Raw genomic sequence first — 27,095 nt, 5'->3', positions numbered from 1 at the left:
CGCTCGGAGCGGTCGTCGCTGCGGGAGCGGCGCCGCCGATCGCCCGAAGAGCGCCGCTCGCGGCGCTGCGAGCGCGACGTGCGACGCTCCTTCTTTCGCCGGCGTCCGCCGCTGTCCCGGCGGTGGCGCTTTTTGCGTTTCTCGCCGCTGCGGTGTCGGGAGCGGTGCCCGCTGCTGCCGCCGGCCGGCTCTGGCGAGTCGGCGCTCGACGACCAGCTGGAGACGCTCGGGTCGTCCACGGCCTCCAGCGACTCGGTGAGGCCAGCAGTCACCTCCGGCAGCTCGTCCTCCAGGTCGACCAGCTCGGGCTCGCGCCGGCTGCCCTCGTCCCCGCTGGGCAGCGGCGACACGGAGGCCGGCGGCGGAGAGTCAGCCGCCGGCCGGGCGCGCTCACCGCGGCCCGGTGTGCCGCTCGAGTGGCGTCTGGCGGCGCGGCCCGGTGTACCCCCGCCCGAGGCGCGCCGGCCGGCGGCGCCCTCACGCTCCCCGTCCGAGATGTCCATGTCGTGCGAGTCGTGGTCGTCGCCGGCGGGCAGGTCGGTCGGCGGCGGCCGGTAGTCGGCGTCGGCGCGGCGCCGGTAGTCGCGGTCCTCCGTCACCTGCGAGATGAAGTCGTCGACGCTCTTGTCCCAGGCGCCGTGGTCGGAGCTGGTGCTGGCAGTGGCAGTGGGTGGCGCGGTGACGGGCGCCGGGACGGGGACCGGCGGCGGCTGGCGGAGGTCCAGGTCGGCGGGCGGTGGCACCGGCGCCGGCGCCGGCGGCGGCACAGTCGGCAGCACCCGGTGGTCCGTGTCCGTCGAGAACGGCAGACGAGCCTCGTCCACCGCCTTAAACGCGGGGGGCAGGTCAATCTGCGAATTATAGGCGCTGTTACCTTTCTCAAAGGGCGGCGGCGAGCAGGGCGCGTCCACTGCGTCCTCCTGCCATGGGTGGTCGGCGTGCAGAGCCGGCGGCGGCCGGTTCGGCCACAGTTCGGCGCCCACCGGCGGCGGCGGCTGGCTGACGTCGGGCAGCGCCGGCGGCGGGCGCGTCAGGTCCAGGCCCGGGATGTGGGTGGCGGCGGCGGCGGCGGCGGGGGCGGCCGCCGGCGGCGGCTGCAGCTGCCGGCCGATGAGCCGCATCAGGTCTGAGAGCGGCTGGCTGGCAGCGCCGCCGCCGCCGCTGGCGCCCGACTCGTACGTGTCCTCATCCTGGAACATGACGGGCGCGCGCACCGTGGTGCCGCGTCAGTGGACATCACTCGCAGAGGAACTTAACGGACACGTACTGTTAGATAATAGCTTATGCGAAAACCCTCAAAGGCTTTACTTTTTAGCATACCAGAAGCAATTGGAGTAACTAAAAGACAAATGCAGAAACGAGTCAAGTAATGCAAAGTTAAGAATGACTCTTCCTCCCTAGCAATCATCGGGGTGCCCCTGTTTGTTTATTAAAGCTTAGAGCGCGTCAACTGCCCCGGCGGCCGCCACTCACGAAGTCGTTGTCGTCGGCCAGCGGGGTGTTCTGGGAGGAGACGGTGCCGCCCTGCTGCACGCCCGTCACCACGGCGATGGCTGACTGCTCGGAGAGCTGCGGAGGGGGCGGCGGCGGCACAGGCGGCGGCGTGTCGGCCGAGCGGCCCAGCAGCTCGGCCGCCAGATTCGCCGGGAACGAGGAGCCCATACCGAGAAACGAGCCGGAGCTGGCCGCTGGGAACTCGGCGCCGTCCTCGGCCACGACGGTCGGCTGCCGGCCCGGACAGACGGGGTAGGGGTGTCAGGAGGGAGGCGGCACAGACCGCTGGGCCGGCCAGCTCAGCCTCATTGACCGGACAGACGGGGTAGGGGTGTCAGGAGGGAGGCGGCAAAGACCGCTGGGCCGGCCAGCTCAGCCTCATTGACCGGACAGACGGGGTAGGGGTGTCAGGAGGGAGGCGGCACAGACCGCTGGGCCGGCCAGCTCAGCCTCATTGACCGGACAGACGGGGTAGGGGTGTCAGGAGGGCGGCGGCACAGACCGCTGGGCCGGCCAGCTCAGCCTCATTGACCGGACAGACGGGGTAGGGGTGTCAGGAGGGCGGCGGCACAGACCGCTGGGCCGGCCAGCTCAGCCTCATTGACCGGACAGACGGGGTAGGGGTGTCAGGAGGGAGGCGGCACAGACCGCTGGGCCGGCCAGCTCAGCCTCATTGACCGGACAGACGGGGTAGGGGTGTCAGGAGGGCGGCGGCACAGACCGCTGGGCCGGCCAGCTCAGCCTCATTGACCGGACAGACGGGGTAGGGGTGTCAGGAGGGAGGCGGCACAGACCGCTGGGCCGGCCAGCTCAGCCTCATTGACCGGACAGACGGGGTAGGGGTGTCAGGAGGGAGGCGGCACAGACCGCTGGGCCGGCCAGCTCAGCCTCATTGACCGGACAGATGGGGTAGGGGTGTCAGGAGGGAGGCGGCACAGACCGCTGGGCCGGCCAGCTCAGCCTCATTGACCGGACAGACGGGGTAGGGGTGTCAGGAGGGAGGCGGCACAGACCGCTGGGCCGGCCAGCTCAGCCTCATTGACCGGACAGACGGGGTGGGGGTGTCAGGAGGGAGGCGGCACAGACCGCTGGGCCGGCCAGCTCAGCCTCATTGACCGGACAGACGGGGTAGAGGTGTCAGGAGGGAGGCGGCACAGACCGCTGGGCCGGCCAGCTCAGCCTCATTGACCGGCGGGACAACCGATATGGACGTCTGACGAAGAGGGTCTGAGACCGAGCACAGCAGCATAGAAAGATGCGTCTGCATGAAACACGTTCACAGCCTCAACTAGCAACCAGCCACAGCAAGCCACAGTGAACATAAAAATGACCATTTGTTCAATGATATAGACTGGGTCATCATGATTTCACCATGATGGTCATGATTAATTGATAAAGTGACCATGATAAAAAAAAAATGCTCAGAAACACCGGCAACCATCAGCGCTTGGGTTGAACCGTCTTCAACATACACCGATTATTACGATTAAACAGTTTTCGCTAAATTAAACTAAATCGCTAGTTTTCTTTTTCACAGCTTCTTTCCCAAGTTTTACCAATGAACAGTCACTCAGTTCAGCACATGATTTTTTCCGCTAAAGCTAAACTTTTCGCGGCAATTTTTACAATTAACAGCATCATGCTAGGGGATACCGCGTAGTTAGAGGTAAAAAGAGAACAATGTACAAATGCATGTTATGCATCAAAATGTCCGACGCTGTATGGCAGGTGCTTCACTGCATGTATTGACCGTCGGCAGTTTTGACATTCATAAACATTTGGAAGTCCTCTGGTGAGTTCCACCTATTGTCATCCTCCACCTGAAGAGGTTCAGTTTCGCAGGCGGCACTGCGCGCCAGAATCACGCTCAGGTGACCTTCCCCCTGCGGGACCTCGATCTGCGTCAGTTGGGTCGCACCTCAACAAGTACAGGCTGGTCTACGACCTCTATGGCGTGGTAGAGCACAACGGCACTCAAGATTGCGGCCACTAAACAGCGTGCAGCTTCAATCATCCCGCCGACAGCTGGTTCTTAATGGATGACTCTAAAGTGAGAGAGTGCTCTGCCGCCAGCGTTCGAGACGCCACTGCCTATTCTCTGCTACAGGGCCCGAGAGAGACACGCCGCTGAAGGAGTTTTCACTGGCGATATGGTGCCAAGTGCACTGCCCTGGCGCACGGCAAGTGGCGAACCGCGCTGGCCGACAGTAGCACGATACGCGCTCCCCTACCCTCGCGGTGGCGGGGCGGGACCGCCAGCAGCGCTGCCACGCGATTGGACTCGGCAGCCACGCGGACGGCTGAGCTGGGACATGGTGGAGGGTAGAGGCCAGGAGGAGGGAGGCGAAGTGACGCGGTGACGGTGTGTGGAGTGACGATAATATTATGTTGCGCAGCTGGATACAGCATTTCGAAAAATTGTTATTACCTTTGATCATGGATGTGAAAATACATTAGTCTGTTATTTGTTTTGGAAGCCTTCCACTGAAAGCGTGTCCTGGACTTAATGCGGCCAGCTCCGGCCAGAAGCCATTTATTTATACATACAACAACATCCACAAGCATCGTGGCTTTTCAGTTGAGGTGATTATGAGGTGATGCGTTAAATACTATGGCAAGGATACGGATAGGATACGGGACGTTGTGATAGGATTGTGCAGGACTGCGAGTGCAGCTGCTGCCCAGTTGGCGCTGCGCACATCTGCAGCCTGGCAAGAAGGATAAGTATGAGGATATCACCGGGGCCCTAAGAAATGAAAATTTGACAAAAGGAAAGCTGATGAGTGCACGACTTCATGCAGATCGTGGTCGTAGTCGAGTTTCGTAGAAGTTCACCGATTTGTCAATCTTGCTTCCGTTCCCAATGCTCTCCCATTTCTCGGTAGCGTCTTGGACACTGGTCTTGATCACATGTCGCTACCTATTAATCATAGCAGGATAAATCACCAAACGTGTCTTGATACTGCATTATGCATCATCATATCTGTTGGCACACTAGATACGCTTTTTGCCCGTTAAAATGCACTTTCTAAACTGGTTCGGTTCATTCATTTTCCAGAAGTGTCAAAAACAATCACGTGACTTGGAGGCTCGAGACTTGAAAAATCGAACAATAAATTGTGATGTTCTTGCCGGGCCAAATTGAAATTGTTCCATCTGAATGCCAATAAAATGCAAAATAAAATGCAAGATACCATCAAATTTGAAATATATCACTGAAAGATATAAGGTGCATCAGAAGCACCATTTTCTTCAAAGTCTTGTAATATAGCATTGTATATATAATAGCCATGCTATAAGACCGATTACGTTAACCCTCGCCCGCACATGCCATTTTCCCATCCTAGAACGCACATGGGGGGGGGGGGGTTGCCACCCCCCCCGCGCCATTTCGTTCCTGTTGGAGATAGAGCTTAGCAGTAAAGACCAAAAAGATTCTTTGGGAAGAGACGAATCCAATGATACCCAGTTTTACCTTCTCAGGTCAGTCATTGACCTTCCAGGTCAGGTCAAACTAAAAAATATTGCTGTTTTGGGTCACCGTTGGATATCAAGTGCGCTGCTTATCAAATACCGATGACGATGCTGTTTTCTGGTGCCAAGCCAGCTAGAACCTCTTTGTCACACTACCCGACCAGAATTTTGCTGCTGAGGTCATTTCAGGTCAAGTTAGGTCAAGGTCAATTATATGTGTTTGTATGTCTGTGTGTGTCTGTGTGTATACTGATGTGTGCACCGATTGTTTTTGGGTCCATATTACATGAAATCATGATCTGAGAAGCTTTTACCAAAAATGCAGTCAAAAAACTTCACAAAAAGTAAATTCAGCTTGCCTAAAACGCAACTATCTTAGATGACCTAGGTTGACCTTGACCCTGACCTTGACCCCTGTACATCGTCGAACAACATGTTCCATGATAGGTGGGAGGTAAGACTGGCAAAAAAGGCCGAAATCAGGGTGTCAAAAGCTCACAAGGCCCATGGCAAGCGCAAGATGTTGAGAATTGGCCATTCGGGTCATGACATGACCTGAAAAACAAGGTCATATCTCCGAAACCAAAAATCACAGAAACTTGAAATTTTCAGAGGACATCAAGAAAGGATAGACGAGCAGCTATACGAAAAATCAGCCTTCTAGCTCTAAAAATGTTGAGTGCAGAGCAGAAAGACTACCTGGGGGGGGGGGTGGCAACCCCCCCCCCCATGTGCGGGCGAGGGTTAATCGGTCACCATAACGACTGTCCATTTGACGACACTAGTCGGACCAGTGCACTTACCGTTCCCTGCTTCTATCCTCAGGATACTGAAATCCTTCTCCTCCACGCCGCAACCCCCCTCCGGCCTGGACAGGCAACTTTATCTCATGCGGGCTGCTCCCTTGGAGCGGCACCGCTGCTCCCGAGGGAGCGCACCCCGTAGCCGGGTGCAGTGAGTGCCTTGGGGCTGGGTGGCCTGTCCTCTGGACGGGCCCAGCCCCGGCGACTCACTAGGGTGCCTGCCCAGACCAATGTCTCCCCCTATATCCTATTATCCCTCCGGCTCTGAAATGGTCTCATTGGACCGAAAGGGCCTAACCAAAAAAAAAAAAAAAAAAACAGTGCACTGACAGGCCTGTCGGGCTGCCTCCCACTGCTGTTCGCGTACCCATGGATACAACTCCATCCGAGCCAGCCGTCAACCGGTTACCGACGGCAGCCCACTCCGTCCAGCAGATAAAACATCAGCACGGCGGCTAGGAAAATGACAACCTGTCTTTTACTGATCGTCTTTTAGCAGCCAGGTAATGGAATAGCAGGGTAATGGAATAGCAGCGGCCAGCCAGCGCCACAGCCTGACGACTGAACAGTATGGAGACCGAACAGCGATGGCATGAAAATGACGAAATCGATGATGCACATTTTACCCTAATACAATGCTAGTTTGCTAAATATTGACAACTGGCAAGCGACTTTCGGCAGAAGAATACCAAGTAAAGCTCCACTCACTAACGATTAAACTCACCATTAAATAAACCACAAAATGATCAAACAGATACATGATAGATACCCAAACCCAAACCCAAACAGATAGATAGATAGATACCCCACTGAGAGCGGTACCGGAGTGCACCGACCCCGTCGCCGCGGCCGGCCACTCACCGGATCAGTGGAGGAGAGGCCGCCGGAGCCGCCGCCCGTCCAGCTGCCCAGCAGGCGCTCGATCTCGGAGCGCGGGTCGGGCCCGCTAGCGTCGGCTGCCGCTGCTGACGGTGGGTCCGGGTCTGGTGTGGCACGCCCGACACACAGAGACAGAGACGCACAGAGACACACGGAGAGGCACGGAGAGACACATTCGACACACCATAGACACCGGACAGGCACACCCGACACCAAAAACAAACACACACACACACACGCAGACCAGTTAGTGACTGCCAATTGCAGGCGTTCTACCACCAAGAGCGGAGGAAGGGTGTGCTTCACATACGTAGCGTGAGAAGGTAGGCAGTCGAAGCAAAAAAAAAAAAACTAATAAATAACAATACCAGCACCAAAACATCAGCATGGTACTAACTGGTTAGGCGGAACACAAGCAGATAGGAACTGAGCCGTGGTTAGAAATGCGACCCTTATCAAAATACAAGGATTTAAAAAAAAAAAAATTAACTCGAATGTTTGAATGGACGGATTGACAGAGCCGGAGTCAACGCTAAGCAGAGCTTGTTGCGTAGACCCCGACCCCTTCTGTCCGATCGCGCAATCCGGGTAACGGGAGAATTTAGATGCCAACCAAAGTTTTTAACGTGTCCTTCAAAGCCGGACACGGCCTGTCCCACTCAACTGACTTCAACTGGCTGCGGCTGCTCCCACCAACCGCAGACCATCCCCGTCAGGAGTCTCAAATATCGAGCGCCGGAACGTCTCGAACCCGGGCTCTCACTACCGGGAGTCCGATGCTCTACCAACTGAGCTACGGGACAGGCAATGATTGTTGTTGTTGCAATGATTGTTGCCACTAATAAAACCACTGAAACTAACGTTCCAACAAGGCTCATCCGTTCTAAGGAAACATTAGAATGCAGTTAAATTGGTACACAGGGGGCAGAGCAAAGCATCGAGATGCTTCCAGAAATCCATAGCAACTAGAGCAACTAGCTAGTTTACAGCACACGACGGAATGTTTAAGGCAGGTGATATTTGACACATCCAGGCATCACTGATGCATGACTATAAATATGCTGGCAAATATCCCGACAATACGTGCAGTTCGTTATGTAACAAGAAACGGCCTCAATTATTCATTAATTTGCAAAAAAAATGGTTAAGGTGGGAAAGGCATAAGAACATGTTAAGAATATTATTCCACAAAATGTCTTTAGGTAGTTGACAGTTAAAATCCAGAGAAGAGCGCAGACAATCATGCAGCAGACTGTCTTAGTCTCCCCATGCCCACAGGAGCCCCAGTGGCCCGTGTTAGACCTACCCCGCCCCGGACCTTTATGAGACCGCATGAAACCCGCCCCGGACCGTATGAGACCCGTCCCGGACCGTATGAGACCCGCCTCGTCACTAGCCGGGTCGGTCCTGGTCGGTCTCCGGCACCCATACCGTCATCGGGCAGCTGCAGCCCGTCGTCCGAGTTGGTCGGAGACGGCGCGTTCACGTCCGGCGACGGCACGGGCGACACATCCGGCAGCTCGGGCACCAGCTCCTCCAGCTTACGGCGCACATCGCGAACACGCTTACTGAAGTTCTTGTACGCCTGCCGCCAGAAACGAACCGTCAACTGGCGGACATAGCACCGAGAGAGCACAACGGAATGGAAACAAAAATATTACAACAGTTACTTTTGTTACAGCTTTCACCATACACATGAGCAGGCAGGCAATAAGAAAACAAAGCCGATACAAATAAACTCCTCAGCGGGATAACTGTAGGCCGTCATCTACAGCCAACGACACAACAATCATGGCATGCTCATTGCTCATTCATACTATCTGTCGGTGATTAGACTCATCAAATCCTGTCGTACAGCCAGTTTCATCCTCCCGTCCCCTCCTCATTCACCCTTACCACCCCGGTAGGCGCGTGTGCACGTACCACGGCCACCACTTTGGCGTCGGTGCGCTGCGTCTCGTAGAAGATTTCGCTGCGCTCCAGCTGCTCGATGAGCTCGGCGCGCTGCTGGATCTCTCGGTCCAGCGCTGACACGTACCGCTCCACGGCGCGCACACCCTCCTCCAGCTCACTGACGAACAGCTTCGACTGCGAGCGGGCTGCCGACGCAGAGAGACAGGGCGGGGCGTTAGAGGACCGCCTTCCGGCTCCCCCGAACCGTCACCGGCCGAGGGAGGTTACTGGCGCTCCGAGGCGCCGTGAAAGGGAAATTGAAAAACAACGTGTGGCTGGCAAAGAGAGTAACGTTTTTTCCCCAAGGTCGTGCAGGACTTACCCTCGATAACGCCACCTTAGTTGCAGGCCGCACGATTAGTAACAAAAAAAAGGCCCAGCCTGAACCAGGGACGCAAAGTCCAGCAGCGGCAATACGAGCGCTCCTCGTCCCACTCTCACACCTGACGCTGGGGGCGCCCCGCTGGGGCTGTTCGCTCACATTTGATGTTGTTGCGCAGCTCGTCGAGCGCCGTGTCGGAGACGTGGAACTCGCCATCGTTGATGGCCTTGAGCAGCTGATCTGTCTCCTTCTCGCTTGTCTCCACTTGCCGCACGTGGTTGATGAGATCGCTCGTCTGTCGGCAGCGGGGCGCCAGACCACGTCACAACGGCGCACATCGACCCGCGGCGGCGCCAAGCATGGCCACTACATAGTATACAACCTATCATTTTAGCAGAAGGGGTCGTAATCCTAGTGTTGAAACAAATAGAGCATTATCGCATTTCTCGAAGTACTCTAAAAATGGTAGAGTACTTCAAGATCCATTGTATCGGTCGCATGGAAACATGCGTACAGGTGTACACTGTACAGGTGGCCGGATGACATGCAGCTAGGTTCCGACTAACGACTGATATAGTTTGTCATATGGTTTTCTGAATTAACCCTCGCCCCGTTAGGGGCGGTGACAATCCCCCCGGGGGGCAATTTGCCCCCCCCCCCCCGTGGTTTTTCCTGAATAGCAAGCCAAATTTTCAGTACCTTCCCGGGCATCGACACCTTCACACAAAATTTCAAGTCTTAGGTCACCTTAGGTCAGGAGTTATTGAGGTCAAACTGAGGTCATGGTCGAGCAAAAATGAGCAAAACACAAGAAATCTTGAAACGCTCACAAAGCAATTTCAAAGTTCTTTACATGGTCATGCAGAGAAAAGACGGCACTACAAAACTGCTATCTCGGATTTTCAAAATTTTGGTACTGATCCATAAAAATAAATAAGTTGATTTTTTTTAGAAAAACGCAAAAAAACAAGTTTTTCGAATTTCGAAAACCGGAATATATGTGATAGTCCCTGCGCTCTTCTATCTACATACCAAAGTTGAGATCAATACCTCCTTTTTGGCCAAGCCATGGATGAGATAATAATCATCCATGGCCAAGCTATAGCGAAAAACTGATCAATTGATGACGTCAAATTTTATAACACAATTTTTAGCAATTCTAGACCACGTAGCGCAAATCAAAGAACAGCATTGAACTCCCCGTGACGAGCTGCATCAAATCGATGCCCATTTTATGCAAAAAATCAACTTTGAAATTTGGCCTAATTTGACCTGACCTTGACCTGACCTTCACCAGAACATAATCTAAACTGACCCTAAAGGCTGCCTGACCCACATAATCGCATTTGTCATGTAAAATTGACCATAAAACATGCATCACATGATATTTTCATATTGTGACCCTCAGTGACCTGACCTGGCATCAGTGACCTCAAATAGCAAAATATGTGTTTGACGAACAATTCCCCATCGGCCATCGATGATTTTCAATGACATGCATTTTACTTGATTTTACAGCACATTTCTTGAAATGCCTGTAAACTGTGAAAATTCGACCTTTGACCTGATCTGTGACGCTATCGGTTTGACCGAGGTCAATGAAATTGGGTCAAAATGTAGTTCCCCGTTTGGGCTATCCAACACCGTTTGCTGTTTGTCGCTATGTTGCGTGGCTCTCGTGATCTTAGGGGGGGGCATAATGCCCCCCCCCCCCACACACCCAACAGGGCGCGTTGCTCGGAAGACCCCAACGGGGCGCGGGTTAACTGATAGCTATCTTATGTAACCATCATGGTACACATTCTCTGTAATCCGCATGACAGTAAATGAAACCAAATCTACATCAGGTACGCCGGTATTGGACATACAATTATGCGCTATATGTATTCATACGAGTACATGAATAAAAGCTGATGAATATGGAAATGGATGCATATTATAATCAGAGCTATGAAAAATCAATAGCGTATGCGGCGCCCTCGGTCACGACGTGGCCCTCAGCCACAGGAGTGCGCAGCCCGGCGTAGGTACCCACCCTGAAGTCGGAGAGGGCCTCGACGCGCTCATTTCTCACTCAAAAGAATGCTAGGATATGGGTGTCATCACCCTGAAGCCGGATATGATCTACGGCCTGAAGTTGGACCAGATTTAAGCGTTCTTACCCTGACGTCGGAGAGGATCTGGGCGTTCTTACCCTGAAGTCGTGGAGGATCTGGGCGTTCTTACCCTGAAATCGGAGAGGATCTGGGCGTTCTTACCCTGAAGTCGTGGAGGATCTGGGCGTTCTTACCCTGAAATCGGAGAGGATCTGGGCGTTCTTACCCTGAAGTCGGAGAGGATCTGCGCGTTCTTACCCTGAAGTCGTGGAGGATCTGGGCGTTCTTACCCTGAAGTCGGAGAGGATCTGGGCGTTCTTACCCTGAAGTCGGAGAGGATCTGGGCGTTCTTACCCTGAAGTCGGAGAGGATCTGGGCGTTCTCCTTGGTGTCCGCCTTGGTGACGTTGCTGACCACGTTGCGCAGCGTGGACGTGAATGCCGGCTCGAATATGCCGCGCTCGTCCCAGATGTTCAGGATGCGCGTGATGGCCGGACGCAGCTTCTCGTCCCTGTGGGGAGGGGCAGTGAGCCAGCGGTCAGTGTTAGTCGCAGAGGACTGAGAAATGGCGCTCATTAGCTGTGGTGGTTCCAACTCAATACGGCGCCAAAAGGCAATAAAGTGACTGCAATTCGTAGCATCATTGTGTCGAGAGTTCATGAACCTCCACGAATCATACTATGAAAACATTTACATCAAAGGCGCCTTTAATGTAAATGTTTTCATAGTTTGATTCGCGGAGGTTCATGAACTATCGACACGATATTTGTCCATATTATAACTACAATCGTAGCATCGTCTTGAAATGCGACAATCGATTGTGCATTAAAGTGTATCCGTAAAATGGTGCTTAGGCCAGTTAAACTAACGAAAAAAAAAATCACCAGCGGCGGTTATTCTAATATCAAAATGTTGGGCAAGAGCTTCTCCAGTTACGCTAAAAAAAAAATTGTTGATATGCAAAAAAATATTAGCCAGCCAAACTTACTTTCTATATTTGCGGTTGTTATTTCTTGTTGCGTGGTTCGTAAAATTTGTGACCGACTTTAAAATCGTTCGTGTTGTCCCTTTTATTGCATCATTTTGTAACAATAAACCAACTTTTCCAATGTTTCAAATTTATTGTAACATTTTTTGTTACAATAAATTAAAATGGGTGGATTTAGTGAGATTGGTGCAGAAAAAGAAAACATTTATAGTGACATCGGACGATGTCGCAATAAACTCAATTTTTGTAGCACGCGATTTGCACAGGTTTTAAACAAACTGAAAAGTCGTCCTACGTCTCCACCCTAGGAGCTTTAATATTGTGATTCTTGAATTGAATATGCTGTTTATTGTAACATCCATCCCGAGTATTTCCCGATGTGGCAGCCTTTCACGTTGGCAAAAGTGGCGCACTAGCTTTTCCAACGTGGCGAGCAGCGTCTTCTGCGACTTCTGCTGCTTCTGCTGGCCTCCTGTGTTAGTGATGTCGTGTTTGTGAAAGGTCTTTGTTTGTACCTGTCTCAGTTTGAATTTTGCAGGTGAGTTCTTTGGCGCGCTCTGTCGTTGGCATGCCGCTCAGCATTGGCACGGAATATATAGTAGAGTGTATCGATAACCGAAATTATATCTCGCAATTTTTGACTGCCTACCAGGGTTGTGCTCGACTCAAAAAAATTTGCCGACTCGACTCATCATTCAACTTCAGAAAGCCCTGACTCAACTCTGACTCAAACAAGGACCTGATTTTTTCCCTTGACTCGACTCATGACTCAAGCGGCTCAATGAAAATATGAGTTGACTCAAACTTGACTCAAATTTTTGTTGAGTCAAGTGTGTTGACTCAAAATTGACTCAGATGAAAAAATTGTTGAGCGGAGGGGGGGGGGTGAAAAAATCCGGCAACAGGGCCAGGCCTAAGTTGTTAGGCGGGGGAGAATGAAAAGCTTATACCTATATATTGTTTCTAAAAAGATGAGTCAGCTGACTCATGTTCCTAAATGTTTTTGACTCAACTCAATGTTAAAAGTTATTTTACTGACTCAACTCTGACTCAACTCAACACCTTAATATTTTTGTCCGACTCAACTCTGACTCAACTCACCAGCTCAACATTTTATCCGACTCGACTCAAACCTGACCCATTTTAGTCAGAGTTGAGTCAAATTTCTGACTCGACTCATGAGTCAAGCACAACCCTGCTGCCTACGACAGGATTTATTCGTCACGACACTAATACGGCATTGTACCTTTTGCATCAGTTATAGGTTGTTATTATATTCGCGATTATAATATCAGTGTCCCTCGCGATATGTAAACGAGACATTGCACTGATGACTGCACGCTGAATGTTCATAGGTGACCAAGGCCGGCCACTCCCCCTCCCCCCCCCCCCCAACACTGCTTCCTCCCCATCTCGCGTGAGCCAACGGCTGCAGCACTGGCCGCTTACAAGGTGCCCATGTTCTCTTTCTCTTTCATGCGGAGGCGGGAGCCCGCCATGGACGGGCAAGGCGCAGAGCTGCGCAGACAGATGCGCGGCCGACGGTCGGCCTCGTCCGCACCCAGCGGCACGCTGGCAACATCGACGCGTCGAAGGTCGGCCACAGCAGACGTCACGCCGGCCGCCACAACGCGCAGCAGCCCGCGAGCGTCGCCGCGCGAAAGGCCGGCGACTTCGAGGCGTGGTAGACCGGCCACCTCGGCGCGCGGCAGGCCAGCTGTTTCAGCACAACGCAGGCAGCCAACCGCAGCTCCCGGCCGAGAGGAGACGGCTGGCAGCAGGCGGGCGTCGTCTGTGCGCGGCGGACGTACTTCTTCCGCGCGCGGCAGGAGGGCGGCTTCGGCTTCGGCAACGGCTGCAGCGGCTACGACTTCCGACCGACCCGTGGCTGGGAATACCGCTCTGCAGGACTCGGCGGGGGCGGGCGAGCTACGCGGGCTGGTGACGCAGCTAGTACAAGACGCCCTCCGCGCCACTTTACCGGGGATGGCGGGCCCATCGTCCATCAGCATGAGCCCCGACCACACGCAGCAGGCAATGGACGTCCTCCCCGCAATGGACGCCAACGACGCAGACGAGAACGCCAACCCGCCGCCACACGCGCCGCCGCTGCCGGGCGGCATGGCGCCAGGCATGAATGAGTTAGGGATCGACCTCACCATACCTGCCACTACCCGGAATGCCATTGTCGCCCATAAGTTTGTGGACCTCGGCACACTACTCCATTTTTCCGACGGCGAGGAGTCGACCACGTTTGACCTGATAGATGGGCGACTTCGCCCGAGACGTACAACGCGAGCCATCACGTCTTTCAGCGGCTGGGTGACAGCATTCCTGCGCTTTGCGGGAGTCTATCTCACTGCTCACCCTGCCGACGCCGGTGGGATAATCAAACATATGCAGCAGGTGAGCATGCTCCAGGTGCCTGGGCTCGGCAATGCATGGCGGGAATTCGACGAGAGATTCCGGCGCGCCAGGGAGCTGGCCCCTCAGGCCTATCCCTGGGGGGGTAACCGCCCCAAACTCGGCTCTATGGCTCAGCGCCATGGGACAGGGCATCGGGGGAGCGGCGAGGGCTCCGCCAGCACCGGCGCGCGCCAACGGCGGGGGGCAAACATTTCGAGTCTGCTACGGCTTTAACAGCCCCAACGGATGCCGCCGCGACAATTGCACTTGGCTGCACAGGTGCCGTATCTGTCGCGGGCCCCACCCCGGGCACGCGTGCCGGCGCTCCAGCTACAGGCGGGGCCCCGCCGGCCGCGGCGTCGCAGCCAAGTCCGAGCGTAAATAGTCTGCGACAAGTGGCGCGATCCTTTCAGCCGCGGGTCCCCCATGACGTACTCCAGGACTTGCTGCTGGGTTATGATCCTGCTATAGCCGCCCGGCTAGTCCAAGGGTTCGTAACTGGCTTCTCGCTCGGTTGCGAGGCGGTCCCAGTCGGGGATTGTGTGATAAATTTGCGATCTTGTGAGGAGGCACCGCAGGTCATTGAGCGCTACATTGAGTCAGAACGCGAAGCTGGTCGTATTGCGGGTCCGTTTCCTCTTCCATCCCCGTGGATCCGGAAATTTTCGCCGATTGGGCTCATTCCGAAAAAATCGCCTGGCACCTATCGTGTCATTCATCACTTGTCCTTTCCGTTCGGCAACTCAGTCAATGATTATATCCCTCGAGAGCGCACTGCTGTGAGCTATGGCTCCATCGATCAGGCTGTACAGCTTATCAGTCAATTTCAATCTCCTTACCTGGCAAAAACTGACATAGCGAGCGCCTTTCGCATGATTCCGGTCAGCCTGTCAGACTGCCCCCTGCTCGGGTTCCGCTGGAGAGACGCCGCTTTTGTCGATCTAGCGCTGCCAATGGGCTGCAGTTCAAGCTCCAGCATCTTCCAATGCTTCAGTGACGCGCTGGTGTGGATGGCTCAGACACATTTCCAAGCGGGCCCCATCGTGTCTGTGCTGGATGATTTCCTATTCATTGGTGAGTCTCAAGCTGCCTGTGCAACATATCTGGCGGGTTTTAACCCGCGCACCGACGGGGGGGGATATCCGCCCCCCCCCCCTGAGGTTTTTCGCGAATAGCGGGAAAACCGCGGCGCGTAGCGCCGCGAAATTTGGTATGACTATAACCTCACCAATTTTACACATGGTGTGCAAGTTTGAACCTCCTACCTTTTAAGGTCAGGTCACCAGGTCACTTTGAATGACCCAACCTCAAGTCACTTTTTTGCAACTTTGTCAACGTGCCAGAGCTACAGTAGATGTCGGAGGCCTTTGAAAGTCGCAGGATGTTATTAGGTCATTAGTAGCTACAATTTGTATATCTCGGAATTGATATCGGTGACCTAAGGTCAGGTCAATTTCGCGACCTCCCCATTATAAGTCAATGGGGGAAAAATCAACTCCCTGTTTTTACCACTAAAACGGGTCGGAATGGCCCCATATACCATACATGACTTCATATACGATCAACCTTCACTACCTTGAGGTCTGTATTGCTGTTGGGCAGCTGTGAGGTCATGTGACGTCATCAAAGGTCACCAAAGGTTTTTGGCCAATAACTCCGTACAGGAACAAGATACAGACGCGTGGATGGTCTCATTGTGTTCAGCTCGTCAAGACGCATCGAATGATATACATGATGACCTCGAGGTCACGTGACCTGAGGTCAACCTTTGACCTTGACCTTTCGAGGTCAACATATATATCATTCGATGCGGATTGACGAGAGGATCACGATGATGCCCTTAGTTTGTTCCTATCTTGACTAATTCGAAAGTTATTCGAGAAAAACTCTCTCCATATCTAGCGCCGCCATTTTGACTTTTTCGACCCCTGTGACGTCATCTTTGACCTGACCTGAAAATGACCTTAGTAAAAATTGTAGATCTTGGCCGTGCGTATCCGATGCCGTTTACCGCTTGTCGCTAGCTTGCTTCGTTCTCGAGATCTCAGGGAGGGGGCGGTCATCCGCCCCCCCCCCCGTCGGTGCGAAGTTGGCGCAGACCCCCGTCGGTGCGCGGGTTAAGCCCTTGTTACACTGCCGAATTTCGGTACACGAATGTGCACGAATATGCAAGTCATCCTATGTCGCGGACCGATTCGGTATCTTTCTTCCACGGTCTTGGCATTTCGCAGACCAGTCGGTGTCCACCGCGCGACTTTTACGGTTCGTCACGACCGCCACGAATATTTCATGAAAAATGAAAATTTCGTGGCCGTTCGCCGAACTTATAATAAACGAACATGGTCGCCAAACAGTCGCCGAGTCGCCGCCGACATGTCGCTGCGTGCGCCGACTTGTTGCCAAGGTATCGCCGACTATTCGCAACAGATTCGCCATTCATTCGCGATGTTCGCCGAACCATGGATCAGCTTCGACCCGCGCACGATTAGGGGGGCCCCCCACCCGTTTTCTGCAAATCGGGCTTTGTCGGCGAACTGTTCGCCTCTGTCGGTGAACTGTTCGCCGATTTCCTACACGACGTGATTCGGCGACAGAGTCGTGGCAAAATTCGGCAGTGTAATACGGCCTTTAAGGAACTATGCCGCCAGCTATGTGTGCCCCTCCGTCCCGACAAGACGGTGGATCCTTGCCAGTCGCTATGCTTCCTCGGCGTCGAGCTCGACGTGGCCACGAACGAGCTGCGGCTCCCCCCGGACAAGGTCGCCCGTACTATTGCCGAGCTCAACCTGCTGCTTCGGCGCAAGAAAGCACGGCTTCGAGAAGTGCAGGCATTTATCGGGCGGCTCAACTTCGCGTGCATAGCGGTGCCGCTGGGTAGGCCCTTCCTTCGGCGTCTGTCAGACCTGTGCATAGGCGTCCGCCGGCCGCACCACCGTGTTTCTATCAACCGTGCGGCTCGGCTGGACATGCGTGCATGGCTCGATTTCCTGTCTCACTTCAACGGGCGTTCCATGCTTGTTGGCCGACGCTGGCGCTCCGGCCCTCTCCTCCGTCTTGAGACTGACGCTTCCGGCGCATACGGGCTCGGTGCAATATGCGGCTCCGCCTGGCTCATAGGCACGTGGCCACAGGAGCTCAAGCAGCTGGATATCGCGGTCAAAGAGCTCATTGCAGTGGTGGTAGCCATCTATGTATGGCGGTCCGTGTTTGCCCACCGCTGTGTGCAAATCCGCTCAGACAATGCTGCTGTTGTAAAATGCATCAATTCACAATCTTCCCGCTCCCCGGCTATTATGATTTGGATACGTAAGTTGTTCGTAACGGTGGTTTTGAATGACATTTTAGTTAGTGCTAGCCACGTCCCTGGTATCACGAACTGTGCTGCTGACGCCCTCTCTCGGGGTCTGGTCCAGGAGTTCCGGAAGAGGCGACCGGCGGCTCATGCCCGGCCGACAGCATGGGACTGGTCGGCCTTCGGCATCAGCACGCCGTCTCCGCGCTGACTGCTGCGGCGCTAGCACCGTCAACGGCCGAAGCATATCGGCGCGTCTGGGCCCAAGTGCAGCTGTTCACTCGCCGCACATCAGTCAACGTTTTTCCCATGTCCGTCAGCGAGCTGGCTGATTTCCTGGGTGCCCGGTTTGAGGCTGGTTGCAGCTCCGCCACCCTCGCCAGTGCCGCCTCTGCTATTGCGTACGGCCACCGCATACGCGGCTTGGAGAATCCCACGTCAGACTTCCGAATTCACACCCTCTTGGCTGGCGCCAAACGGCTACGGCCGGGACAAGACCGGCGGCTGGCCGTCTCCATCGGCGAATTAAAGCGGTTGTCTGCGGCGCTGGACAGTGTCCCGCTGGATCCCTTGGCCGGGCCGCCGCTCGCGCGGCCTTCTCATTGGCCTTTTTCGCCATGCTTCGGCCGAGCGAAGTGTCTCTCGGGTCAGATGGGCGCCATACCATTCGCGTTGGCAATGTTCACATCAGGGCCGGTCGGATGGAAGTAGTTATACCCTCTTCCAAAACATCGGTGGACCCTTCACATATATGGCTGGTCGCCCGACCGGACGTCTCAATCTGTCCAGTAGCCGCTATGGCCAATTTTCTGGCCGTGCGAGGCAACAGCCCCGCCGGGGAGGTGCTATTCATCGATGGGCAGAGACGGCCGTTCACGTCCCGCATGCTCACTCGTATCATCAAGCAGGCGGGACGGATCGCCAGGCTTGACCCGGCTCGCCTTTCCGGTCACTGTTTCCGGATCGGCGGTGCATCGCACGGAGCGGCACTGGGGATGTCGGAGATGCAGCTGGCTCAAGCCGGCCGCTGGACGTCAGTGACGGCTATGCGCCGTTACGTCCGGCGCTCGGTATCACTGCTCGGTACCACTCCGGCTGATCGCACGGTTTAGACACGGCAGTCGGCCCGCGCGGGCGGAGCCTCAGTCTGTGCTGTGTTCTCTGCCGTTTCGTATCGATAAGGGGCCCTTGTTGGACTTTAAGCGGTCCGGACGGTGAGCCAGGGTGGCAAGGAAGCTCAAGGGCGTCGTTAGGGCGAGCGGTGCCTCCATTCTCCGCAAGGGGTCCCTCGCGGTCTGGCCCTGTGCCAGTGAGCCCGAGGGGCTTCCGAGGGCTATCAGGGTCGGCCGCAATGCTGTTAGTTATTAAGTTACGCGCACAGAGTCCCCTCGCGGTCTGGCCGCAAGTGCCAGTGAGCCCGAGGGGCTATCAGGGTCGGCCGCAGTGCCGTTAGTTGTTAAGTTTAGCGCGCAGAGTCCCCTCGCGGTCTGGCCGCAAATGCCAGTGAGCCCGAGGGGCTATCAGGGTCGGCCGCAGTGCCGTAGTTATTAAGTTGAGCGCACAGACTCCCTCGCGGTCTGGCCACAAGTGCCAGTGAGCCCGAGGTGGTCCTATGCTTGCCAAAAAGGGCAATACACGAGTAGCCGCGAGGAGATCCCAGCGGTTTGGCCTGTGGCCAGCGTTATTGTGGTGCTCATGTGGGATAGGGTTCAAGTTGGTTTTGTTCAGATTTTTTTTTGCCACCTGTGGTTAGGTTGGTCAGTCGATTGGTTTTGTCCCCGGTTCCCGGTCCGTCGAGAATGCGCTGCGTATTGCTGGCTGTATACGTGCCTTACTGCAATACATATATCTCAGGTTCATTTCAATTTTTCCTTCGCGGATTCGGGTGGGGGTTATGGGCATTTTGGACCCTCACCCAAAGACCAATGCAATATGACAATACAGTCCCGAAACCACTAACATCGGTCTTTGCTAGCGCGAAGGTTATATAGAAATGTAATTTTGCGTTCCGAACGCAAAATGTTTTTCTATGTATCCGGCGCGGCAGCGAAGTTACCAAATGCGGCAGCGGTTTAGCGGGGAGCCGCCGCCAGGGGTCGGGCGGGACCTATGAGCGCTCGGCGGCGGCCGCCGCGGGGAGCGGTCACTTTTTCCTCAAACCTCGTTGGGTTCGGAGATCAACACCGCCCACCGCCTTCGCCTCAGTATCACACTATTAATGCAACGAATGCTAGTAATGCGTTGTTATCATTGTTTGTTCTACCTACACCTTTATACTGTCGGTTCATGCGTTGCTGCACGACTGTTATGTACAGTGTACACCTACATGTTATGCGGTGTATATGTGTATCGGACTGTATGTTCAAGTGTGGGCATTTTGGACCCTCACCCAAAGACCAATGCAATATGACAATACAGTCCCGAAACCACTAACATCGGTCTTTGCTAGCGCGAAGGTTATATAGAAAAACAGTTACTGCCGGCGAAGGTCCAACCATTCACCGCACTATGGTGCAGGTCCGGTGACTTTCCCGCCGCCCGTGTCACCGCGACCAACGGCGGCGACAGTGCCGTCACCGGCCCCTCGAGACCCGGCGCGCGGCCAGCGAGTGATGCCGTCTGTATTTGTTTGTTTGTTTGTTTTGTTGGGTTAGGCTCTTTCGGTCCGACAAGACCATTTCAGAGCCGGAAGGATGATAGGAATTAGGGGGTGACATTGGTCTGGGCAGGCACCCTAGTGAGTCGCCGGGGCTGAGCCCGTCCAGAGGACAGGCCACCCATCCCCAAAGTACTCACTGCACCCGGCTACGGGGTGCGCTCCCTCGGGAGCCGCGGGGAGTCCACTGCTCTACCAACTGAGCTACGGGACAGGCTATAACTCTGGTTCCTATAAATGTCTATAAATGTCTATAAATGCCTATAACTCTGGTTCCTTTTCTGGCATCGAAATGATACTAACAGGGTTTCGTAGGCAATTGATAAGGCTGTAATCTTTAATTATAAAATCAAAATGAAGTGACCTTGAAATTTATTTGACCTTGAATTAAAACAGTTAACTATAAATAGCAAAAAAAACACACCACCTTCGATTTGGCTAATTTTTACATATAATGTCCGTCACCATGTTCCTAACTATCTGTGAAAAAAATTAGAGTGAGCTGAGTGAGCCATTGATAACTTTAGCAGCAAACACCGTTTTCATGCAGCAACATCACGCAACCGCGCGGGACCTTGAAAGACAGTCCGTGTTGGTGTGTGAAAAAAATCCCTGCGTTGGGGCGTTACTGCCGAGTGCCTGGCCCCTCCAATTCATTGTGAAGTCTACGAAAAATATTGACATAAATTTAAGCTCGAATTATATCATCGAACCTGATTCCTTATACCTTACATTATCGACAAACTGGTGCACTGAAGTCACTGCGTAAGTACGAACTTACGGAAAAGGCTTCCATCACGACGATGAGCAGAACTGACCTAGGTCAATGAAATTTGGTCACAAGGTAGTTCCCCGATGGAGCTATCGAACGCCGTTTGAATTTTGAAAATCGGCCGGTATATTTCCGAGATCTTTGGTGGGGCCGAAACGTCCCCCCCCCCCTACGGGTGGTAGGGTCCGCCTACGGGGCGCGGGTTAAGAATATGGTACAAAATAAAATATATGAATATGAGCTAAATCGAAGGTGGGGTGTTTTTTTGCTATTTCTATTTTTGTGCTTAAGGACAGAGTTAAGCACATTTCGAGGTCACATATTTAAGTACGTGCAATGCTAAACAAATGTTTAAGAAATCACCTAAAGAGTATGGTTTATTTCATTTAAATCAAACAAGTACAACCAAAGTTATGGTCGCTCAAAAATATGAAGATGCGACATTTTGTAAAAATTTGATGCCCTATATTTAGAAGACCTGTTGTCAGAATGTTCGAAAAAAGTCAATATAATGTCCAGAGCGACACAGGAACTCGCTCACACATTTATAATGAAATCGCTGATGGTGAAGTGCAAAACAGTCGATTTTTGTTCCATTTGACGTGAAATGTAATATTTATATGCCCCGTATGTAATATTTGTTGGGTATGTGGCATTTGCAACACATGTGTACAGGGTGTCTCAAAAGTTCGTTCACACATTTCCCATGCCAATAAAGCATATAAGAACCGGCCAAAAGTATAAGGTTTTGGTGTCTGTGTGTACACTAGACAAATATGCATGCTTTGACAACTGATTAAGAAGGTTGGAAACCAACCCCTTTGCTGTATCTCCAAAAATATTTGCCCATACCGATTTTTGTTGCTCCGTCAGCTGCCGGAGGCTGATAAAAGGTTACCAGCTTTCAAGCTCTTGCAGGGGAATCCCCTGCAGTTTCTGCGTCGGATTTAGTTTTGACTAGCTCCCCGGCAACATCTGATTTTCCCTGAAAGCCGACAGCTTGCATCGACACCATTCTTGAGTATTTTGTAGGCATTCTCTGGCGCTAACTCCTTCATGAATGACTGGCGCCGACATCCCAAGCGCCATTTTCCTTTTCAAAACGACCCCAGTCCTGAACAAACGGGAAGTGCCAGGAGTAAATTTTTCGCGTCATATGGTAGCAGAATGTGTCGGACGTCTGTTTCTCAGACACATTGTGCAAATTTTGCAAATTCTAAGCGCTCGTCATTCCCCATGCCAAGACCTTCGCTCGGTTGCGGAGTGTTTTCCTCGGGAGATGTTCTGCTTTGTAAACGGCCCAAACCTGTCCATCGTGTGGTTTTATCGGGATTTTGTGTTTAAATGAAAATTATTCGCTGCAGATCTGCCTCTTGAAACTTCGTTAGATAAAATTTTACAATAACTGACACTTTTGGAGGGTCAGGTGTCCTTGGCATTGACGATTTTTGTGTTATTGTCCCCAAAAATTAGCGTTATAGATATTATTAACAATTTTAAATTATAATTTGTCTTTATTTTACAATGACCTGCACTTTTTGAAAATGGGTAACCTCTGTCTGTGACCTTCTTGCCAGTTTTCAATAGTTATGACCGCATTTTCAGCTGCTTTCCGGAACACGAGTCTGCTGTCGTGCGAGGGTCGTTCAAAACGCCGTTAGTCTCGCATGGTTTCGTCCTTCAAAAATTTTAGCAACCGTTTTTATGAGATGATCATCATGTTGCGCTCATCCTCGCCGACACTTAGCCATGTATCATTTCCGACTTAACCATTCCCATTACTCATGAAACAGAGAGTTTCACAACATACCCGACTTTGCAACCTACATTTTCGTGCCTGACCCATGGTCAGAGGTGAACCCTTTTTGTGAGCTCATGAAGGGTCGAATGCACTTGAAAACAATGAGACTGCTTGAGGAAGGTTGTCACCAATGCCCATGAAAATTTCGACTGTTAATTTCCTGTTGATTCAGAATTATTGACAAAAAAGCATGGCTGGTACCTGTGAACGAACTTTTGAGACACCCTGTATTGTGTAACTTCCATAATGTTGCATCGAAAAAACTTATCCTAAGGGCTGGGTCTGGGGAGGGGGAGGGCTGCAATGAACTGACTACCTCATTGGATCGTCATTCTCCAAGGCCCGAAGAGAATCAATTATCAGGAACCAGAAATCCCATTCTTGATGCAGGAACAGTCAGAGCCCAACAAGTCATGGGTTTATCAATCTGAGTGTAAAGATATTCGAGAAAAAAGTATACGGTACAACGAATTCGTTAAAGGTAAATTGTCAGCTAAAATACAAAATTTGATATTTGGTAGAATCGGCACCCCACTTTACGAAACTGAAATCAGATTTTCGAAATTCGGTCTGAGTCACGAGCAATTTAATGTTGAAATTGGGATTTCACCTACTTCTTGTACTATTTTAACGTCAAAACCCACCAGATTCCTCAACTATCACTATATTTGAATCGCGTGAAATCGGAGCTTCTCTACGAAACTTCAAATAAAAGTTAATTTACGATTTGACCGAATATCAACATAATAATATCATCCTAGGTTATGAAAATTCTGAATGTATTACCAGTTAAATTATTTTCAAAAACCATTGGCGTTTCGCATTTTTCATTTTGCAAAAAGAAAGCAGAAATCAATTCGCCGATGCTGTGGCTTTGGACAAGTTTTGGAGATTAGTAAACATTAGTACCATTCACTCAACGTTGGCGCCGGAATTCCCGGCTTAGGACCCGGCGAATCGATATGCCGCAAAAGTAGGTAAACAAAGCCGGGTTGACGAGATTCAACGTTCGGGTATGGTACGAAGGTATTTGGTTGTGTGTTGGCATCATTTTTGCCTTTTTCTTTAAATGTGGAACGGGCGTGAGGCTTATATTGAAAAAATAACGTTGTAACTTGCCTTCGGAAATTGCGTGATAGATGTATGAAGTGCGCCATTCAAGGTGACAATTTCGCCGTCGGCCATCATGAAAATGGTGATGAAGGCTTTTCGCACGTACTATTTTAGACTCGCAAGCGACTCTGGAATCATTTATCGAAAGATCGTGTTTGAAGAATCCGGTAAGTCTGAAACCTGCACAGAACGACTTCTAAAATTCGAATTGTGCAATCTTATAAAAATGAAAAAGGTGATAGTTTCCCTTTAATTTGAATCAGGTGACTAGCTTCTAATAGCGTAAACACAATTATGACGAGTCTGCCCTGCAATTACCCATCTGGGATCGGACACGGGGCTTGGAGCTAGGTAAATTATAAAAGTTGAAAGTCTGCGCTGCGAGTGTGGGTTTTGCAAAATGGATATTTTTTTATGTCAAAGTGACCCGTCAGAGCCGGTCGGAGGCGGGTCGGACCGTAGCGTCTGACTCACCTGACCAGCGGCATGGCGCCCTCCAGCACCGTCTGGAAGGACGGCACGAACTCCAGGTTCTTCCTCTTGCTGTACTGGATGACATCGTTGGCCAGGTAGAACAGCGGCAGCCGCTGCTGCACTTTGGCTGCGGAGGAGGCACACGACGGTCAGCTATCGGCACCCGGCGCCCGGTGACTTGGTGAGACATCCGGCCTGCGTTAGCTCATAAAACAAAGGCTACTGACGTGACTGTCTACTGACCTGCTACTGCAGACGATAGCTCATGACCTAGACATGAGTGCCCAACGCACGCACACTATGGTGCATCAAACGCCCTTTTCAAATGTCAATTTGACAGCTTTGGCCCGGCACAAATATTAACCCGCGCCCCGTGGGGGAGGGCCGAAACGCCCCCTCACCTGTCCTTTTCCGTAGATATCTCGTGAACTACAGCAATCAGCAAACGTAACCAAACTTTCAGGACCCCTTTCAGCATCAATTTTACACATTGTGATTTTTTTCAAAAGGCTACGATAGGTTGACCACAAATGACGTCAAAAACACGTCATGTTCTGCCATTTTCGACCAAAAAAGGTTTCGCGGGAAGAGCATCCGGCCTACAGCTTTGAAGATACAGAAAAATGTTCTTGACATGAAATATGTAGAATTACCAGGGCTTATAAAAATGTTATATTGGATTTTTTATTTTTACCCCTAAACATAATTAAAGTTTTTTTTGACATATGCAAAAAAATAGAATTTCGAGAAAAAAACGGAATATGTTATAGCCCCTGTCGTCTTCCATCAACACACCAAATTTGAGATTAATACCTCTTTTTTGACCAAGCTATGGCGAAAAAAAAACTTCAAAATTGATGACGTCAAATTTTTCAAACAGGTCTTTTAGCTATTCTATACCACGTAGCGCAAAAAAGACCACCATTAGACTCCACGTGACAAGCTGCATCGAATCAATACCCATTTTATGCAGAAGGTCAAGAAGACTTGGCTGAAGAAGGGAGCCGAAGTGCTCTCGAAAGCTCCCAATAAAACTACATAGCTGGTGTCAAAACAACGTTTTACACGCAGAAGGTCAACTTTAAAATTGGACATTATTTGAACTGATCTTGATCTTATCTTCACCAGAATGCAACCTTAACTGGCCTTAATGGTCGCCTAACCCACACTATCGTATTTGCCATGTAAAATGGACCATAAAACATGCATCACACGACACTAGTTCATATAGTGACCCTCAGTGACCTGACCTCTGTGACCTGACCTGGTACCTATCAGTGACCTCAAATGGCAAAATATGTGTCAAGTCTCTCACGATGATTTTCAATAGCATGCCTTCCACTCGATTGTACAACAAATTTCTTAGAATGCCTGTAAACGGTGAAAAATGCGACCTTTGAACCGACCTGTCACATCATCAGTTGGACCGAGGTCAATGAAATTGGGTCGAATTATAATTCCCGGTGGGGTTATCGAACGCCGTTTGAGTTCTGAAAATCGATCGATAACTTTCAGAGATCTTGGGGGGGGCGAAAGCCGCCCCCCCCCCCCACGGCCCACGGGTGGCAGGGCCCGCCGATAGCCCTATGTGGGTGCGGGTTGACTCGCGCCGGCTCGGTGCTCGGCGTCAACCTCACTCAACCGGGTGGTGGTGTTTAAATACCCCGGATCAAACCGGATACTTTCGATCACTCCCTCAGAGGCGATCGAGGCGATGACCTTCTCCACACGGAGGCAGAAAGACTTGCATCTCTTGATGACATTGGCGGGGTCCTTCGTCTCCCACGTCTTCACGATATGCGTCTTCAGGGCCTCCAGATTGGGATGGGACCACTCCCTAGACCTCCTCCTGCAATACGCTCTAGATGCTTTAGTTGAGGGGTTTCAGGTCGGGTGACTAGAGGGGAAAATATCTCCATAAAACAGCAATGGACTTCTCCCCCGAGCTCCTCCGTTTGCTTGTGCTGGATGGAAATTGTGTTGTTTGCGGGTGCTATGTCCTGCTGGATAACGAATTTGACTTCCGGATACCTCTTCAGGATCCATGGGATGACGTCACTGGCAAGAAGACGCTCATACATCGTCCTATTCATCTTCTCACCGGCGTTAATGAAGACGATTGAACACATTTTCTCGCCCGATCCGTTGCTTGTCCTGGATGACCTGAGACACGGCAGTCACGTTTTCACAGGACGTGACTTGCCTGACCTGGGGGTATCCTCCAGGACCTCCCCTATTCGTAGCTGGCTTTGATACTGCGTTATTCTTCGCAGGGGGCTCCATATTTCATCGCAACCTGCTCAACAGTCATGCCCGATTCGGCCGCGCCGCGCGCGGGTATCCAACGACAATAAAAAGCTGAAAACGCAACATTTAGGTACTCAAAATGGCATATGGTTTGGTTTGGGTTCGGTGTGAAATTGCAAGTTTAAGCAAAAAGAAATAATAATTTAAAAGGAAATTGCCTTTTCGATCAATCCAAAAATGTTATGAATAATACGGTGTCGGATACAACGCTCATCCTTGAGCAAACACAGCATCCTATTCCATGCGTCAGAATAGGGGTTTGATG

At 52.1% G+C, this 27,095-nt stretch overlaps 1 protein-coding gene across 1 annotated transcript; it reads right to left on the bottom strand.

Annotated features, from left to right (window-relative positions):
• Window positions 1–43: 43 nt before the first annotated feature.
• On the bottom strand, window positions 44–26,604 carry LOC122379352 (proline-rich protein 12-like; the record flags this gene model as incomplete). Its single annotated transcript, XM_043361487.1, has 11 exons — window positions 26,555–26,604; window positions 26,206–26,372; window positions 24,524–24,650; window positions 11,376–11,532; window positions 11,120–11,152; window positions 9,085–9,220; window positions 8,574–8,749; window positions 8,044–8,235; window positions 1,474–1,725; window positions 1,105–1,190; window positions 44–999 (listed from the first exon to the last, which is right to left on the bottom strand). Coding segments are annotated over exons 1-11 (2,332 nt in total), but the record flags the coding sequence as incomplete, so codon positions are not given.
• Between the last annotated feature and the right edge of the window lie 491 nt (window positions 26,605–27,095).

This window comes from Amphibalanus amphitrite, unplaced genomic scaffold (assembly GCF_019059575.1).
Source record: "Amphibalanus amphitrite isolate SeventyFive unplaced genomic scaffold, NRLGWU_Aamphi_draft 000076F_arrow, whole genome shotgun sequence".
Lineage (NCBI taxonomy): Eukaryota > Metazoa > Arthropoda > Thecostraca > Balanomorpha > Balanidae > Amphibalanus > Amphibalanus amphitrite.
This window is presented reverse-complemented; position numbering and strand designations above follow the sequence as displayed.